The 14805-nt window shown below is 35.9% G+C and overlaps 1 protein-coding gene across 2 annotated transcripts in view; it reads left to right on the top strand.

Annotated features, from left to right (window-relative positions):
• Positions 1 to 10911, top strand: part of CCDC198 (coiled-coil domain containing 198) — a 40045-nt gene extending 29134 nt beyond the window's left edge. The window contains exon 6 of one of the 2 annotated variants that reach the window (XM_054449735.2): positions 10700 to 10911. In XM_054449735.2, coding sequence (XP_054305710.1) covers positions 10700 to 10821 — 122 coding nt within the window. In that variant the 3' untranslated portion in view covers positions 10822 to 10911. The remainder of the gene's footprint in view (positions 1 to 10699) is intronic. The other variant, XM_054449734.2, reaches the window with a different exon arrangement.
• The last annotated feature ends 3894 nt before the right edge of the window (positions 10912 to 14805 follow it).

Here is a 14805-nt window from a genome sequence, read left to right as displayed (position 1 = left end):
GCCATTATTACTGTGCTGTAGTCCACAGATGTTGCCCTCCTGAAGTAGCAAACAGGTGGAGGCAAGGTACCATGAAGCTCAGGAAGCTTAAGCCTCAAGGCCCCTCGTGCACACAGCCCTCTGCCCTGGGAGGAGCACTAGCAAATCGTTTACATGAGTTTTCATTACAGTTCTCCAGGAGCAGACAAGGATGAAATGCAGCAGTTTATGTTGGAGCCAATGCCACGAAATACCAGTAGGGGAGTAAAGTGAGACAGGGAAAGCTGCCAATCAAGGGGCATAATCAAGGAAGTTACTATTCTGGGTACCAGGCTTAATCCTCTTGGGGAATTCTGTGCCTCAAAGTTATCTCATCTATAGAGGAAGTATGCTGGGGTCTGATACACCACCTTTAGTCAATCATTGGTTGATGGCTGCCAGAGCACCAGGGAAGAAGAATTAATTCTCTGGTACTGCTTAAATGCCATGTATCCTCAGGTCTATCTGCGGAGAGAAGTTCTCAGGCTCAGAGATACAGATGCTGGTAAAAGCCAAGCCAAATTAAGGCCTGTGGGGATATGGATGGGGGCGCCAAGAGCTTACTACAACTTGGTTACATGTTTTTGTAAAATGTGCAGAAGTGGCCGGCGTGGTGGCTCACGCCTGTAATCCCAGCACTTTGGGAGGCCAACGTGGGTGGATCACGAGGTCAGGAGATGGAGACCATCCCAGCTAACACGGGGAAACCCCGTCTCTACTAAAAATACAAAAAAATTAGCCAGGCCTGGTGGTGGGCACCTGTAGTGCCAGCTACTCTGGAGGCTGAGGCAGGAGAATCACGTGAACCCGGGAGGCGGAGCTTGCAGTGAGCTGGGATCACGTCACTGCACTCCAACCTGGGTGACACAGCAAGACTCTGTCTCAAAAAAAACAAAAAAAATCAGTGGTTGCCAGGGATTAGGGGAGAGAAAGAGTTGAATAGGTGGAACACAGAGGATTTTTAGGGCAATGAAACTACTCTGTAAGATACTACAATGGTGGATACATGTCATTATACATTTGTCAAAAACCCATAGAACGCACAACACCAAGAGTGAGCCCTCATGTAAACTATGGTCTTTGGGTGAGCATTAGGTGTCAACATAGGCTCATCAGTTGTAACCAATATGCCACTCTGCTGGGAGATGTTGGTAACAGGGGAGGCTGTACATACGTGGGGGCAGGAATACTTGGGAAATCTCTGTACCTTTGTCTCAAATTTTCTATAAAACCAAAACTACTCCAAAAAAAGTCTAATAAAAATAAAAAATTTTGGTTTATAAAGGCTGTCATGTTTTCCCCTCCAATTTCCCCTCTGTCGCACTTCCCTCCCCTTGGGTAGTATGTGAAAAGTACCAGCAGGTCTCAGAATCTGGCCAAAGGGAAGTACAATTGGGGCTATACTCAGTTGGGGTATAGTGGGATATATTACATGATTCCCAGTCCCTTCCATGTGTAGTTGTTATCTGTAAGCATTGTGATGAAGGAATGGCTTGGAAGCACACCCCAGCTGCCCACTGACTCATCCAGAGATGTGAGACCAGGGATTGTGTTGCAATATGAACGTACCCTGCAGCACCTGGCACTGGAAGTATGGAAGTAGTGGAGGGGAGATGAAGTTTTAAATATGTAATGCCAAAAGCTAGTCAGTCTGTGGTACATCGGGCAGTTAATTAATAGAAATACTATATTGTTTTTCTGTTTTCTGTGACATTTGTGGTATTTGTCAACTTTGTAAAATTTATAATTAAAATTTTTTTCTCATAATAATATTTGCTTTCAGTTCCAATTTTATATTCAGAATTTTTATTCTTTTTTCCTTGTTTTTTTTTTTGGTAGAGATGGGGGTCTCACTATGTTGCCCAAGCTAGTCTTGAACTCCTGGGCTCAAGCAATCCTCCTGCCTCAGCCTTCCAAAGTGCTGGGACTACAAGCATGAGTCATCATGCCTGGCCTACACTTTTTCTTAAAGAAGACACTTGAAAACATATGTTTCTGTCCAGCTTGCAGTCAGAGACATAAGCTTTTCTGCTGTTAGATCAACAAATATTCCTAAGGGCAGGAGTAATGGTCAAAATATTTAACTGTACTCATAGCATGGGCGGCAACCAATCAATGGCTCCAGCATGGTCCTCTAAACCTAACTTACTGAATCAGGATATGCTCCTCCTCTCGGACTTTGAACCAAAGGAAAGGCCAGGTTCCATATTAGTTTCAAAGCTCTCTTGCTTTCTTCTCTCAGTTTCTTCCAACCCAAGAAGAAATTATTTCTTCTTGGTGTGGTAGGAAGTCTGTTCCTGAGTCATCATCTTGCCACCTCTTTGCCCTATGTTCAGAACATAAACACTATGTCCTCTGTGTTCTCAGACTTCCAGGCTGTGGCTCTTAATACCTAAAGAGAAGGTTTTAAAATGCAAAAGCCTTCTTCTCTCTCAAGAGCCTGAATTTTGTTATTGGAAACTAGGGTTGCAAGTTAATTACAGCAGCATAAAATTTGAAGTAACATTAATGTTAATCTATAGCGATGATTGAAAAATAATAGGATATCTATACTATAGCACCTCAATAAAGTTGATTCAACTTTTTTACTGATAAATAAAAGTTGTACATATTTATGGGGTACACATGATACTTTCATATATCCATGCAATGTGCAGTGGTCAAATCAAGATAACTGGGATATTCATCAGCTTACACATTTGTTATTTCTTTGTGTCACAATCATTCTAAATCTTCTCTTCTGGCTATTTTGAAATATACAATAAATCATTGTTAACTAATAATCATCCTACTGTGCTATCAAACACTAGAACTTGTTTCTTCTATCTAACTGTATTTTTGTACCCATTAACCAGCCTCTCTTCATCCCCCTCCCACTTTCCTAGCCTCTGGTAACCGCCATTCTACTCTCAGCCTCCATGAGATCAACTTTTTAAACTCCCACATATGAGTGAAAACATGCAATATTTGTCTTTCTGAGCCTGGCTTATTGCACTTAACACAATGTCTTCCAGTCCTATACATATTGCTGCAAAATGAAAGTATTTTCTTCTTTTTATGGCTGAATAGATTCCACTGTGTATATATATCACATTTTCTTTATCCATTCATCCACTGATGGGCACTTAGGTTTGGACTGAACACAAGCCCACAAATCAAGTAGCCATCTCAGAGAAAATGTGTCTGAATTTCCAATGCATCAGACAGCAAAAAGATGCACAAAAATGGCCCACAATAATCAGTCATATGAAAAACCATAAAATGGCCAGGTGCGGTGGCTCACACCTGTAATACTAGCACTTTGGGAGGCCAAGGCGGGTGGATCACGAGGTCAGGAGATCAAGACCAGCCTGGCCAACATGGTGAAACCCCATCTCTACTTAAAAAAAAAAAAAAAAATTAGCTGGGTGTAGTGTCGTGCACCTGCAGTCTCAGCTATTCGGGAGGCTGAGGCAGGAGAATCACTTGAACCCGGGAGGTGGAGGTTGCAGTGAGCCAAGATCAGGCCACTGCACTCCAGCCTGGGTGACAGAGTGAGACCCTGTCTCAAAAAAAAAAAAAAAAAAGCATAAAATACATCCTACATAATAACAACAAAGAACATAAACTTTTTAGGACTGATCCTAACAAAAATGTATAAATCTTATGTGAAGAAAACTACAAGACATTGTTAAGAAAGACAAATAAATATTAAAATAAATGAAAAGAAAAACTAGTTCCTGGGTTTTGAAATTTAGAATATTTGCAGGATATTAATTCCCAGTGGGACTGGAGAGAGGGTGAAGCTTGAAAAAAAGAATTCCAAATTTATCTAGGAGCATATACAGGTAGATTAATAAAAACATTATGGAAAGAAATAATGAAATAATGATGAGGGGACTTGACCTACCTATTGGAACTACATAAATGTGTTAATCCTTTATGGAAAATATTTTGAAATAGCTATCAAAATTTTAAGGGCAAGTACTCTTTGCCCCAGTAATTCTGCTTTTGGAATTTGTCCTACAGATATATCCACATGAACAAAACGACATTTATTCAAAGATACGTGTTGCAGTATTTTTTGTAATCATAAAATATTGGTAATAATCCTAATATCTATCAATAGGAAACTGGTTAAATAAACAACTATACAATGGAATACAATACAGCTATAAAAAATAAAACAATGCAGATGAGCAAAGATATTTTTGAGCAAAACAACAACTTGCAGAGAATATATATGGTATAGCATATACTTTTGCATAAAAGAAAGAGGAAAAGAGAAATAATCTATATCATCTATAAAATATATGACATATATGGTTGTTTACACACAGAATTTCCCCAAAGGAATATATAAGAAAATGATAATAGTGATTGGCTCCAAGGAGGAAAACTGGGAAGTCAGGAGAGAAGTTGGAGGGAGACTGTTTTCATACAAAATCCTTCTGTGCCTTTTGAGTTTTGTATCATGTGCAGGAATTGCCTATGTATAAGACAAAATAATTTTAAATGAATTAATGAAAATAATTTTAAATGAATTAATGAAAATAATTTTTGATATTAAAACTAGAACTAAAAGTTAGCTTAATACTAGGAATAACTGGCCGGGTGCGGTGGCTCACGCTTCTAATCCCAGCACTTTGGGAAGCCAAGGCAGGCAGATCACCTGAGGTCTGGAGTTTGAGACCAGGCCTGACCAACATGGAAAAACCCTGTCTCTACTAAAAATACAAAATTAGCCAGGCGTGGTGGTGCACACCTGTAATCCCAGCTACTCAGGAGGCTGAGGCAGGAGAATCGCTTGAACCTGGGAGGTGGAGGTTGCGGGGAGCTGAGATGGTGCCATTGCACTCCAGCCTGGGCAACAAGAGTGAAACGCCGTCCAAAAAAAAAAAAAACTAAGAATAACTAACTGTAAAATAGAGTTTTACATGCATAAAATTATAATTTGAGTTAGAAGAACCATAAATAGTTTAACAAATGTATCTGTCAAAAAAAACCAATAGATGTTTTGAAAATGAAAAATATAATTTTAAAGTAGAAACTTTATCTCACTCAGCTAGCAAAACAGACTCCAAATAAATTACTGAGTTAAATGCAAGGAATAAAATAAAAATCCTAAAGAACTATATTGGAGAATAATTAAATACTATAGCATGTAATGACATTTTTTAAAATTAGTAATATTCAGTGATTTAAAAAAGGTATAGCAAAACATATATTTCTGCCATATGCCAGATGCAACACAAACTCAATTACCATTGTTTTAAATGAAGAGATAGATGGGTGATTGCAGGAGTAATTTTACCTTTTGGGGAAATAAACTAAGGAGTAATTAATGAGCTGACAAACTTGTCTGAGGAAATCTCCAAGAATTTGAAAGAAAGAAGTAAACCATGAAAAGTTGATCTAATAATTCCCTCCTTTAGAAAACCGACATTATATATGGAAAAACAAAGAGAATAATGATAGCAGGCTTTTCATCAAAACAATTGAAGATAGAAGGCAATAGGGCAATATCCTTAAAGTACTAAAAAAAAACAAAACTATCGACCTAGAATTTTACACGTAGAGAAAGTATGTTTTGTAAATAAGGCAAAGTGAAGACTTTTCTAAACATACAAAATCTAAAATAATTCATCAACAGCCAACCAGCATTAGAAGTAATGTACACAAAGTTCTTTAGACAGAATGAAAATGATATCAGAAAAAATAAAGCACGCTAGAAACAATAAATATGTGGGTAAATACTTTTTTAAGTCTCTGTGAAAGCTAATTAACTGTTTAAAGCAAACTAACAATTTATTATGAGTTTTATAATATATATGTGGAAGTAACATGTATGTCAATAGCATAAAGGCCAGGAAGAGGGAAATGGAAGTATATTGTTATAAGACTTTTATACCACACATCGCTAGGGCAATCTTTTTAAAATTTATTTTTTAATAGACAAATTAAAAATGTATGTATATATTGTACACAACATGATGTTTTGAAATATGTATACAACATGGAATTGCTGAATCAAGCTAATTAACATATGCATTATTACCTCACATCATTTTTTGTGGTGAGAATACTTAAAACCTACTCTCAGCAATCTTCAAGAAGGCAGTACATTGTTATTAATTGTAGTCATCATGTTGTACAATAGATCTCTTGAACTTATTCCTCCTATCTAACTGAAATTTTTTATCCTTTGTCCAACATCTCCTCAACCCCCATCCTCCACCCAGCCCCTGGTTACCAACATTCTACTCTATGCTTTTAGGAGTTTAACCTTTTTAGATTCCACATATAAGTGAGATCACGCAGGGTTTGTCTCTCTGTGCTTAGCTTATTTCACATAACATAATGCCTTTTCAGGATTTCCTTTATTTTTGAGATTCAATAGTATTCCATCGTGTATATAAACCACATTTTCTTTATTCATCTATCCATTGATGAACACTTAGGTTGATTCTGCATTTTGGTTACTGTGAATAATCCTGCTGTGAACATGGGAGTGCAGATATCTTTTCAACATACTGATTTACTGATTTCATATACTTTGGATATATACCCCAAGTAGTAGCATTGCTGGATCATAAGGTAGTTCTATTTTTAAATTTTTGAGGAACTGCCATACTATTTTCCATAATGGCTATACTAATTTACATTCCCATCAATAGTGTGCAAGTGTTCCCTTTTCATCAGATCCTTGCCAGCACTTGTTATCTCTTGTCTTTTTGATAATAAACATTCTAACAGGTATAGGGTAATATCTTATTTTAGTTTTAATTTGCATTTCACTGATGATTTGTGATACGGAGCATTTTTTCATATACTTGTTAGCAATTTATATGTCTTCTTTTGAGAAATGCCTACTCATGTTCTTTTCTCATTTTTTAATCAGGTTTTCTTGCTGTTGAGTTTATTGAGTCCCTTATATATTTTGGCTATTAACTCCTTATCTGATATATATTTGCAAATATTTTCTCCCATTCTGCAGGTTGTCTCTTTCATGAGTGATATAATATTACTTGAACATAGACTGTAATACACTTAAAAAGTATACTACAGATGCTATAGCAACCACTTAAAAAAAGGCATAGCTAATAACTAATAAGCTAATAAGAGGAGACAAAATCAAATCATAAAAAATACTCAATCCAAAAAAAGGCAGAAAAAGTGGAAGAGAGTGGAAAAAAGAGAAGAGATAAAAATAAATAAATAAACCCAAATAGTAAGATGACAGATTTAAACCCAACTGTATCAGCCAGGCACAATGGCTCAGCCTATAATCCTAGCACTTTGGGAGGCCTAGGCAGGATGATCATTTGAACCCAGGAGTTCAAGATCAGCCTGGGCAACATGGTAAGACTCTCTCTCTGTTAAAATAAAAAAATTTAAAACAAAATAAAACAAAACTCAACTATATAAATAATCATATTAAATGTAAATGGTCAACAACACAATTTAAATGCAGAGATGGTTGAACTGGAAAAAAGAGCAAGAAGCAGCTATATGCTATCTATAAGAAACACAATTTAAATGTAAAAACACAAATAGGTTAAAAGAAAAAACCAGAAAAAGATATAACATGCCAACACTAATCCAAAAAAAGCTTCAGTGAGCATATTAATACTAGATAAAATAAACTTAAGAACATATAACAGGCATGATTGTCATTAGCAGCCAAAGTTATATATCCTTCCAATTTAGGAAGAACAGAAATAAAAGATAAATTTCATGCCCCCAACCCCCAGCATGAAAATAAATCCCTGAAAAGGAATCTGATAGCCATGAAGAGTCACATCCCCACCCTTTGCGATGGCAGGACCACGTGATTGAGTCTGGCCAGAATCACATGGATTTAGGAATGGTCATTTCTCAAAGAAGGGATTCAAGGACACTGACTAAAGACCAATGTCCACTACCAAATGGATGCTAAGGGACCGGCTACCTCTCTAACACATCACACGTGTGAAGCACAGTAATGGTGCGGTCCTATCCAAGAATAATGTGACAATGATGGAGGAGCTTGAGAGGAGAACATTTACAGCGCTTATTAGCTCTGGAGATAATGTATTTTACTTTCTAAGAGAATAAATGAAGAAATAATTTTGCCCGATAATTTATTAGCATAAACTCTACATTTTGGGATTCCTTGAATTAAAAAAAAAAAAAAGATGTCAACATCAAATCTAGGTTTTCAGTAAAGACACAGAAGGTGACTTTACAGTATTATATTATTTGTGCTCCAATGAACTTACTCAAATGTTCCTGTTATCCTTCAACATTTTCCCTAAAAAATTTCTTCCAAAAATAAAATTCAAGCATTACCCCACCAGTGTAAAGTTGGGAACCTTCTAAATCTACTTCCAGTTCATAATACATAGGGAGGCTTATTAAGGAAAAGTAAGACTCAGGATCAAGACGGAACACCTCAAATCACAGATTACTAGGACTGAAGAGGAATTTAAGAAGCTTCTATTTCAACCTCCCTTCCTCAGCGACTGAGATAACCACGGCACTTACATGTGATCTTCAAGAAAGATTGATTGACCAGCTGATTTTAATGCATACTTATTTAGCTTAATTGGTAAATGTCTTCATAGCTATTTGAAAAAGGACTTATTTTTCAATCAGTGTGTTTTGCAACATACCACACATACACACACATAAGTCAACCACCACTCATACCCCAAAAGAAACAAGAATCCCCAGTACATATTATAGGCCTTCTTCAACCTAAGGGTTGTAGAAGTTTGCCATCTACTGACTTTTTGCTGAAGTATTTTGTTCTCCATGAAATATTGCTAATAATTATATATCAATGCCAGTACATAGATTGAGTTCTGTAGCCTTTTGCAAGTATTTTCCAATAGGATGTAAATTTTTTCTTTTTTCTTAAAAAAAAACTATAGGTAAAACAGCAACTCAAAGTACTTTATATATATGTGTGTATATATATATATTTATATGTATATATGTATATGTATATTTATGAAAGAAAACCAAAAGCTCAAAGATCCTACATGAAATATTTAACAGCATTCATATTCATTTGAAGGCCCTCTGCTGATCATTCTCATTATATGTACTTCTAGGTTTTAAAAAATAATAATAATAAAATTGATCACAAAAATTTGGGAACGGTGAATACATTTTCTCTAACATTTCTGCTTCTAGTTCTCTCCCCTACTCTAGCATTTCTTTCCCTGCCTGCTTTCTTTCCTGGGGTTTGAGTCAGATGCCAGGCATTCATTATTACCCTTTCTCAGAAAACACTTTGGTAAATCTGGCCCTGACTTGTCTAGTTCTGAGCTGGCTTCAAATTTTTCCATTATTATTTGCAAAGTTCCTGTTATCTAGCTTATGACATATTTCCTGACTTAATGTTTTACAGGGGGTCTGAAATATAGGCTATAAAATGCACACTGAGTCTTCAAAATAATGCCTAATTACTAATAGAGTAATTGGAGGTAGGCACCAAAAGCCATACCCAGTTATTACATGGGGATCCTCTACAGACTAGGTTGTGAATATATCAGGACAAGATATATTGTCCACTAAATTCTGATAGCAGAGTCTATCCCCACAACTTTTTCTCCCTTCCTTACTCCCATTTTTAATCTTTTTGCCTTTCCTATTTCCTCTGCAGAATCTGTTGGGCTACTCTGCATCTCTTTCACTTTACTCTGTAGGCTAGAATCCTCCCTGTAAATATTGGAAAATATTAAAATAACTTTCCATATATCAAGGATGGTGTCATGACAGAACTACTAGGGTGGGGCAAGGGCAAGACTAGAGGATTTCTGAAATCCTTTGTGATCATCTGATTCTATGGTGATAAATCAACCCACTGCAGAGTTTATTTAAAATATTAGCACAGATATAAATGAGCTGAAAGTCTTCTGATAAATGCAAACTGGTTAATAAAGACTGACCTAAAAGAACTATCACTTGTGGAGGGGTATAACTGTGATAATAAAACTACATTAGCAAAACTACATGGAGTCTCAAAGCCCAGGAATAGGGAGATTGCAACAGATGTGGAGAAGAAAAATATTGTCAAAGCCAGCAATTTTTGAATATAGGTGATTCTCTGCCAAAGTTTCCTAGTCTTTTAAATGGTAAGACAACAGAAATCCTTGATGAAACACAGCTGCATGAAACCCTAAACAGAAACTCACTGTCTCTGGTCAGAGATTTAAGGGTAATATATATTTGTCATATATATAAATATATACACAGTTGACCCTTGAACAACACAGGTTTGAACTGCAAGGGTCCACTTATACACAGTTTTTTTCAACCAAATGCAGATGGAAAATACAGTATTTGCAGGATACAAAACCAGAGTATCTGGAGGGCTGATTTTTCCTATAAGCTCCTTCCACGGGGCCAACCAAGAGACTTGACTGTATGGGGATTCTGGTTTGTGTAGGAGCAGAGGGTAAGTCCTAGAACCAACCCCTCACATATAACAGGGCATGGCATGTATGTAATTTACTTCTCAAAATTCTCTGAAGTAGTAGTTATTTTTTCTATTTCTAAAAATTTCCCCTACTTTTTATATGTGAAGAATCAACCTCAGAGATTAAGTAACTTGACCAACATAATGTGGATATTGAGAAATTAGAAAAAGAAGCTGGAGGTAGTTTTCATTTTTCTTAACCACCCAAGACCAATTTTAACTTCTGCTTCACAGAGAAGTCCATGAACAAGAGGAGAAAAGCAAAAAGGTACAGGAGGAAAGGAGTAAGGGAGACCTGCAGAGATTGTCAAGAGAGTTGTGTGTCCAAACATCCCACTGAAATGCAATCTCCATGAGGATAAAGATTTCTGTCCTGTGTGTTCAACATTATAGACCCAGCACTGGCCTAGCACAGGTATTTCACAAATATCTGTTGAATAAATGAATGAATGATTATGTGGTATGAATATGCTACTTCAAGTTTTGACTAAGCTTAGCATATAAGGTACAGGTTTTGAAACTGTATAAATGTTTTATATATTTTAAAAATGAAACTAAATCAAATATTAAAAAGTAATCTTGAGAATTACAGTTTTGAGTTTTGCATGTAAAGAGCATAGAATTCCTTACCCTCTCCTAACAACAAGTAAAACATGATGAAACTGAAATATTAATAACTTTTCTTGGATCCATCAGAGAAATGAGGTCACAGGACAAATCATTGTCTTGGAAATTGGAGAGACAGACAAAATAAATACAGAAAATTATGACACCAGAGCAGAAACCTCTGCAGGAACCAGTTCCAGGGTAAGAGAACCTAAACTACAACTGATGAATTGCTGGAGGCTCAGTGTAGACAAGTCTGAGAGATAAAAATTCCAGAGGGAACACAGTCATAAGGACATATCCACATTTTTGTGAGTTTTACCTATAAAACTCCATGAGGTCCTCACAAGGAATATCAGAGAAAAATCTCAGGTTTCCAGTTGGAGGATGGAAAAAGTAATCATTTGCAAAATGTATTTCTGATATATTTCAATACACCAGCACATTCTGTTACTCTTATTAATGCCTGCTCTTAGGAGAAACTATTTTACTAGAAGCTAAATTAATGGGGTTTTACCAACCTTGGGGAAAAGAAATACTTAACTCCAGCCTCCTATAGCCATCCTATAGCCATCCTGTCCCATCTAAGGGGGACACACATCCTGTGTCACATAAGAGGTGGAGGGGACTGCAAAGTGCTGGTGAAGTTGACAGTCCAGAGATACAGGCCCACCAAAAGATGGAGACCTCATGATAGGACTATAAAATGCTTTCCATCCCCCCACAACTTACCACTACATTACTAAAGGCCTATTTAGTGCAGTTCCTTTCACTCATTATATCATGTCCTCTTTTCTACAAAAACTACAAAGGCATACTAAAAGGTAAAAAATACAATTTGAAAAGATTAAACAAGCATCCAGAACCAGAGTCATATATGGCAGAAAATCAGAATTATCAGACAAGGAATTTTTAAGAATTGTAATTAACATGCAAAGACTTTTAATAGAAAAAGCAAATAACAGGCAAAGCCAGATGGATAATGTCAGCAGAGATATGAAAATTCTAAGAAAGAATAAAAAATGAATGCCAGAGATGAAAATCACTGTGACAGAAATGAAGGACTCTGATGTGCTCATTAGCAAACTGAAAAGCTAAGGAAAGATTTTCTGAGTTTGAGGATATGACAATAGAAATTTCCTAAACTGAAAAGCCAAGAGAAAATGGACTGAAAAAAAAAATGGAACACAGCATCCAAAAACTGTGTAACAGCCACACAGGGTATAAGTATATGTAATGAGAATACCAGAAGGAGAAGAAAGAGACAAAGAAACTACGCAATATTTGAAGCAATAATGACTTTCCCCCAAATCAATGCCAAAAGCAAAACCACAGATTCAGGAAGCTCAGAGAACACCAAGCAGAATAAATGCAAAAAAACAAAAAACAAACAAACAAAAAAAACCCTACACCAAGAAAAAATATACCTTGCCTACCTATAGAGCAGCATAGATAAGAATTACATCCAATGTCTTCTCAGAAGCCATGAGAAAAAACACCACCAGTCTAGAATTCTACTCTGAAATTATCCTTCAAAGGTTAACGAGAAACAAAAACCTCACACCAACAAACTTGGAAGGAATTTGTTGCCAGTAGACATACCTTGCAAAAATACGTTTAAAAGTTTTTCAGAGAGAAGAAAAATGATATAGGTCAGAGATTTGGGTCTACATAAAGAAAGCAAGGGCATCAGAGAATGAATAAAAAACAGAACCATTTATTTTTCTTATTCTTAATTAATCTAAATGAAAACAGTTTGTCCAAAATAATAAGAGCAACAATGTAGTTGATTATTTGGATAGACAGATATGCATATGTATGTCTATGTGTACATAAAATGAATGACAGTAATGATGTATGTGACATGAAGAAGGAATTAGAATTATTTTTGTTATTATAAGATACTCATAATACATTTGAAGAAGTAGGGAGTATTATTTTAAAGTGGACTTGGATTAGTTATAAATGTATATTGCAAACTTTAGGGCAACCACTTAAAAAATGAAAAAAGAGGTATAACTGATAAGCTGAGAAAGAAGAGAAAATAGAATCATATAAAATGCTCAATTAAAAACTAGAAAAGTTGGAAAAAGAGTAGAAGACAAAAATGGGAACAAAGAATAACGGCAACAAATAGAACACAGTAACAATAAAGTATATCATAATCCAATGATATCAATAATCACTTTGAATGTCAACGGTCGAAATGGACAAATTAAAAGACAGAGATTTTCAGAGTGGATCATAAAACAAGATCCAATTATCTGTTGCCTACAAAAAACAAACTTTAAACATAAAGACACATATAGATTAAAAGTAAATGGCTGAAGAAAAATACACTATGCTAACATTAATTTTAAAAAGTAGTAGTTATATTAATTTCAGAAACAGGAATTGCAGAGCAAGGAAAGTTATCAGGGACAAAAAAGGGCATTACATAATGATAAAGGGGTCAATTCTTCAAGAAGACATAACAACTCTTAATGGGTATCTGCCTAACAACAGAAAATACATGAGGCAAAAACTGATGGAACTTCAAGAAGAAGTAGATGAATCCACTAACCCCTCTATCATAAATGGACAGGTCCAGGAAGCAGAAAATCAGCAGGGACATAATTGAACTCAACGGCATGATAAATCAACAGGATACAATTGACATCTAAGATTATTTCATCCAACAACAGCAAAATACATATTCTTCTGAAGCTCACATGAAACATTCACTAAAATGGAACACGTTCTGGGTGATAAAACACAACTTAACAAATTTAAAAAGATAGAAATTATACAATGCATGCTCTCAGACCATATGGAATTGAACTAGAAGGTGATAAAATAATAGCTGGAAAATCCCAAAATACTTGGAGATTAAGCAGCACACTTCTAAATAACACATGTGGAAAAATACTTCAAGAAAAAATTTTAAATATTTTGAACTAAATAAAAATAAAAACACAACATATCAAAATTTGGGGGATGCCATGAGGAGAATTTCTAGCATTAAAAGCCTATGTTAGAAAAGGAGAAAAATCTAAACTCAATAATCTAAGTTTTCACTTTAGAAAACTAGAAAAAGAAGAGCAAATTAAATCCAAAGTAAGCAGAAGAAAAGAATTAATAGAAATTAGAGCAAAAATTATTAAAATTAAAAACAGAAAATCAATAAAACCAAAAGCTAGTTCTTTGAAAAAATAAATGAAATGGATAAGCCTCTAGCCGGGCTAAGCAAAAAAAAAAAAAAAGAGAGAGAGAGAGAAGACACAGATTAATAATATCAGAAACGAAAGAGGAGACATCACGGCAAATCATGAACATCAAAAAGAGGAAAAAGAAATAATATACACAATTCTATGCCTACAAATTTGATAACCAAGCTGAAATGGACCAATTCCTTTGAAGGCATAATCTGTCAAAACTCACATAAGAAATAGGCTATCTGAGGCTGGACATGGTGGCTCATACCTGTTATCCCAGCACTTTGGTAGGCCAAAACAGGTGGATCACTTGAGGTCAGGAGTCTGAGACCAGCCTGGCCAACATGGCGAAACTCTGTCTCTACCAAAAATACAAAAAAATATTTAGCTAGGCATGGTGGCAGGCAGCTGTAATCCCAGCTACTTGGCAGTCTGAGGCAGGAGAATCACTTGAGCCCAGGAGGCAGAGGTTGCAGTGAGCCGAGATCACGCCACTCCACTCCAACCTGGGCAACAGAGCGAGACTCCATCTCACAACAA

This window comes from Pongo pygmaeus, chromosome 15 (genome assembly GCF_028885625.2).
Source record: "Pongo pygmaeus isolate AG05252 chromosome 15, NHGRI_mPonPyg2-v2.0_pri, whole genome shotgun sequence".
Taxonomy (NCBI): Eukaryota; Metazoa; Chordata; class Mammalia; order Primates; family Hominidae; genus Pongo; species Pongo pygmaeus.
Note: the sequence above shows the minus strand (reverse complement) of the source record. Positions and strands in the feature narration are given on the sequence as shown.